This window comes from Poecilia reticulata, linkage group LG22 (genome assembly GCF_000633615.1).
Source record: "Poecilia reticulata strain Guanapo linkage group LG22, Guppy_female_1.0+MT, whole genome shotgun sequence".
Classification (NCBI taxonomy): Eukaryota; Metazoa; Chordata; class Actinopteri; order Cyprinodontiformes; family Poeciliidae; genus Poecilia; species Poecilia reticulata.
The window spans coordinates 628279-634057 of NC_024352.1; the positions used below are offsets into that span (position 1 = coordinate 628279).

The 5779-nt window shown below is 37.7% G+C and overlaps 1 protein-coding gene across 4 annotated transcripts in view; it reads left to right on the top strand.

The window, feature by feature from the left end:
• The window catches only part of tbpl2 (TATA box binding protein like 2), a 49569-nt gene that overhangs the window by 1983 nt on the left and 41807 nt on the right, over positions 1–5779 (top strand). For 3 of the 4 annotated variants that reach the window (XM_008398644.2, XM_008398646.2, XM_008398643.2), the window contains exon 2: positions 902–1091. In XM_008398644.2, coding sequence (XP_008396866.1) covers positions 902–1091 — 190 coding nt within the window. The remainder of the gene's footprint in view (positions 1–901; positions 1092–5779) is intronic. The other variant, XM_008398645.2, reaches the window with a different exon arrangement.

The following is a 5779-nucleotide window of genomic DNA, read 5'->3' on the forward strand; positions in this document are numbered from 1 at the left end:
ATCCTCTGCAGCAAGTGATGGCAAAGCGGGGCGTCATCACGACTTTACACAAGTGTGTCTTTACCTCCGCGGCAGAGGCTCCGCCGAACCCCTGGGGTTTTGTTTGAACCCAGGTTAAGAACCGCTGGTCTAGAGAGACATCATAACCYTCCTGTTGTCCTCGGGTCAAAATGACCAAGATTTGTATGTGTTTTCCCTATACACAGAAAATGAGGACAACAGGAAGGCAGTTTGAAAGAAGTATAATTGAAATGGTTTTATGTAACTTATTTTTCATCACCAACGGCTTATTTTGAAAACAATATTCTTGGCAAGGCAAGGCAACTTTACTTATATAGCAACTTTTAGCTGAAGACAGTTCAAATTGCTTGGACAAAAAAAGTTAACATGCAACTAGAAAAAATTAAATAAAATCAAGCAGATTAAAATTAGACAAAATAAACATTTAGAATTTTAAATATAGTGAATCAATTGAATTAAGAAAAATTTAAGAATAGGCAACTTCAAATCATTTTTTTTTTTACCTTGTTTTAAATAAACTCAAGGTTGGGACAGACTTGCAATGAGCAGTACGCTTATTCCAGAGAGCTGGAGTATAAAAACTAAAAGCTGCTTCACCATGTTTAGATCTGACAATCTAAATAATTAGTAGTTTTGACTCTGATCTTAAAGGTCTGACTGGTATGTAAGGCTGAAGACAAGAAATATAGTCTGGGTTTTTATTATGTAGAGCTTTATAAACCTTTAAAGAAATGTTTGATTGTATTCTTTGAACAACTGGCAGCAAATGCAAGGACAATATTCTTGGCCATAATTTGATAGTGTTAGGTCTCTATTCTGGTACCCTCTGCCCCCTGCTGGCAGCCCCACTGTAACCCTTCTTCACTTTGTTTTCCTGCAGGACTCAAGCTACATGGTTGAGGAGGAGCTTGATCTTCAAAGCTCTCTCAAACAATCACATGCATCACACACCAACTCACGGAATTCATCCAACCTATTAGGTGAGACTGAAACAAGTGGCAGGTTGGGTAATGATCTAGACCTCAGCTTCCTACCCGATGACCTCAGCAATCAAAGCTCTAGCAGCACAGGTACTAAAGTTATTATCCAATTAGCTATTCTTTTTTTTTTTGTTCATAAGGGCATGTTAATTCAGGAACAAGTGCTACTTGTACAGTAAATCTTACAACACATCTGTGTCACAAAGATGAAAGAATATTAGCTCAAAAGAAATACTGTGTATCCTGATGAGGAAGGGCTACAGTCTACCTCCTATAGCATTTTCTTATGTGGCCTACAAGAATATAAATGAGCAAGACAAGAAAAATGCAATCCAGATATGAATAGCTAATAAATAAATAAAAAAAACAACTTAAGGATACTTGTAGGTGATAATTTAATAAATAATGAATAGATCTTTAGGCTATTCAGCATATTCTAATAATATAGAATAATATAGAACATTTCTGAAGAAATTTAAAAGAAAACTGCTAAAGCATGCCTGTCGGTTGGAACCCAGCATTCTGATGCAGAAAATGAGCAACAATGCTGAGATGAACAAAAATGTAGTCAACAGCATCCATTCAATATGCTAACATTGGTGTATAAACAAAAATTTGCCAAAATGCTAAAGTTAGCATAAATGCTGTCAGTAGTACATGTGTTGTCAGCCGCATGTTGATTTACATGCACTCAATCCATTCATAGTTAAAATGAATAAGCTTTATGTACAAAGCTTATGTTGAATGAAGGCTTGTTTGTCACCAAAGTAAAGCAGCCTGAACAAACTCTTTGTTCAAAGTGTCCGAACCTCTTGACCCTAACGGGCTGGTCCCAAACAGGTCAACTTTCTGTCTTTTTAAGCTGGTGCCGAGGTGAATACGTCAGCCTCCAACCGCCTGGCAAAGGACCAAATAAATAAAGGATACCTTATTGGGTGTAGAACAATAGGTGCCTCCCATACCTTGCATGGAGCAGGCCCCGAGAAAGAGACCAAGGTGAGAATGGTGTTACTGAGCCGCTGATTGCTGGAAAGATTTTTAGTTATTTCCAGTGAAAAAGAAGATGGTGCCTTGCCAGTAAGGAACACTAAAACATCTAATTAGCTGTAAACTGATTGTAATCTAGTGGAAGTCCAAATATGGCACCTTTGGTGGTGGGTTTATTCTTTTTTTTTTGTATAAGGAAGGAACCTCCCCTCTCCCCCAAAACTCAAATAAATTAAAAATAAACAAAGAACAGAAAAGTAAAGAGAAAAGGAGATGCACACCCTTTCAAACTGAATAAAACCAACCTATCTCACCATAGCACTTACAAATACTCCTTCCCAAACTTAGGAAAAAACAATGCAAACTCCAAAGGGATTCAGATCCCTAAAACATGGTTTATGGTTTTTACCACAAGAGTAGCAGTCGAGCCTGCAAACTTGGCAACATTTGACAACACGGCAGAACTAATCAAGACTATTCCAGATTAAACTAAGACCCACAAAAGGTTAAGAAAACACAGACCACAGTGCAGATGCCAGTCTATGAGCTAAGAGAGTATGAGCATAATCAAAGCTTGATTTTATTATATACAGTTATATATATTTATATACAGTTTTAGAGTTCACTTCATCCAGACCGAGACCTAGGTTTTGAGGTGGATCGGAGTTCAGTTTTTAAGTCCGTTTTGGAATTCAAATTTGCCTTCTGATCTCCCAAAAAAAATCTAACTTTCTAGACAAATGGATTAGAGTCTGATTCAGGACTCTAATCCTGGGTTGGTGTGAATATGCCCTAAATCTGCTGGGTCCAGACCTGAGCTAAACTCATTTTAAGATGGCCTGTATAGAAAGACTTGCCTGGTTCCTAACAACATCCATCCAGATATTCCACCCTTTTTCCCCCTGTGAATTAACCAGATTGAGCAGCCTGCAGTCAACTAGTTTCATAGAGTGACCGCTAACAGGTGTGCCCTTTCTCTTTGTTACAACGTGCTCTTGTTACTGAACCAGGTTGGTTTTGGTGACTCAGGCGAGTCCCAAAGATGTTGTTTTACATATAGAACTAAAAGCAACTTATCAAACATTTTCCACCTTTTCCTCTCCAGCATCACTGCTATTTTATGACCATCAAAGAACTTTGAGGTGACTCATTGAATGTCCACAACATCTTTTAGATTTTCTTTATGCTAATTATTTTATTAGTAAGGCAATTTTACAAGGGTCAGTACAGCTTAAATCAGTAGCAGAAATAATCAAATAAGTAAAATCAAGCATCTTATCTAACCTATATTTTCGTAATGCCGACAGTGAGAACTAAAAAGGGAACCTTTGCGAGACAGAGTACGGAATTTCGAACCTCAGAACCAGTGTGATGGTGAACATGTCACAGCAGGAGGAGGCTCACAGCTCTGAAGGCAGGTGTCCCTGCAGGTCCAATGAGCTTTCGTCTCTCCATGGATGTTGAGGTTACACAGACCTTGGGTGCTGGCAGGAAGAGTACTGATCTAGTGCTACCTGTCTTGGGTCTTGGAGGGATGATCTCATACTTGTAGCAGTCCTCAGCTTCTTGTCTTGCAGCTCTGGAGCCCCCTTCACCTTGTCTCAAGATCTTTCTGGTCTGTTGAGATGTAAGCGAGTTGACCTCACGGAAGGAAGGCATCAGTTCTTCTTCTTTGCCTTTGGGGGTATCTATTGATAGATATCTATACTCATTTAGATATCTATCTAAATCTATACCTAATGAGAGAAGTGCAATTTGAAGCCACATGTTGCAGGACTGATGGGTTGGTCCCCACTGATGTCACGCTTGTTTTATTGGCTGTCTGCTTGAATAGATGATCTCATATCCATCAATGTCTTAGAGACATTATGACCTGATGTCTGTGTTCATGTCCTGGAGTTGCTCAAAGGTCATCCTACATCCGTTGCCTGCACAACTTTATTCTTTCAACGGTTTAAGTTGAAACAATTTGTTTCCAAATCAGCAAACCATGACGCATTGGTCATCTCTGCTCTGTTTTTAGTTCCTCCTTTCAATTACTCAAAATGTTCAGACTTCATTCTTTAAAACTTTTATGCATTGAAATGAGGAATAGTTAAAACTATGTTTATAAATCTGCAAGCTGGAAACTTACTTCCTCTTTTTTCAGGAAGCCTGCTGTTCATGTTTCATGGCTTGGCAACACTTTCTCTGCCTGACTGATTTCTTTTTATTAAATAGAAAAAGAAATGGAATTAAAGCAAAGTTTGCTTGAGATAAAACACACCAACACAACTTGATTGATTTTATTAAGTGTGATTTTACTGTTGGGTCTAGATGTTACTTGTGTGATTAATTTTAAAGGTAACTTCATGTATTGTTGCATTCAAACTAAAATCTCCAGCATTGGGAAATGGGATGAGCTCGGGATTTCTTGACAACATCCGCCAGCAGTTGTGCTACTGATCGCTAACAGCTACTGATCGCTAACAGCTACTGATCGCTAACAGCTACTGATCGCTAACAGCTACGGATCGCTAACAGCTACTGATCGCTAACAGCCACGGATCGCTAACAGCTACTGATCGCTAACAGCTACTGATCGCTAACAGCTACTGATCGCTAACAGCTACTGATTGCTAACAGCTACTGATTGCTAACAGCTACTGATTGCTAACAGCTACTGATNGCTAACAGCTACTGATTGCTAACAGCTACTGATTGCTAACAGCTACTGATCGCTAACAGCTACTGATTGCTAACAGCTACTTATCTTAGGCAGGATTTTGTTCACCCAACCAAAGACAACATAGTCACGACATTCTGTCTGTCTGTCTACAGACAGTTTTTTAGTGACTCATTCAAGAACATATTTACACGATTCCATAATTTAATGTACACTTAACATTTCCAGATTTGAAGAAAAACATCAAATTTCCTTTAATTTCTTTGATATTTTATTGTAAAGACAATAAACTTTGATAAATCAGTCATTGTAAAACATTAGCTACATAGTTTTATTTTTTTCCGGAAAAATCTTTTTTTTTTTTTTTATTTTTCTACAGTATATGTCAACTCTGCTATGGACAGCATAGACAAAGAGTGAAAAGACCTCTAAAACTAAATAATTTTTATTTCATTACATGAGCTGTCTCAATACACTAATACTTCAGACTGAGATATTTCTCTTAAAAATACACAAAGTGAAAGAATAAAAGTGTGCAATAAAACACAAATGTATTTATATTATACTGGGAACACTGGCCACAGTTTGCTAGTCAAACTGGGAGAATTCCAGTGAGTTCTGAGACATTCTGGTACACAGGCCAAAGCCAAGAATAAAAGAGAAATTATCCAAAAGTGTAATAGAAAATACATATCTGATTCCTTCACATTCAGAAAAAAATATATTTTCAGCTTGTCGGGCCTCTCACCTCGTAGTATCTTTATAACATAGTGTAGCAGACCCTCCCTAAATGAAGGACTGGCTTTACTGATGAACAGTGAGGTTTATTGGATATTAACCCTGAGTTTCACTGTAAGACCTGTGTATATACAGTGGGGCAAAAACGTATTTAGTCAGCCACCAATTGTGCAAGTTCTCCCACTTAAAAAGATGAGAGGCCTGTAATTTTCATCATAGATTTATGATGAAAATTATATATCTCAACTATGAGACAAAAGGAGAAAAAAAAATCCAAAAAATCACATTTTCTGATTTTTAAAGAATTTATTTGCAATATATGGTGGAAAATAAGTATTTGGTCAGCTACAAACAAGCAAGATTTCAGGCTCTCACAGCCGTGTAACTT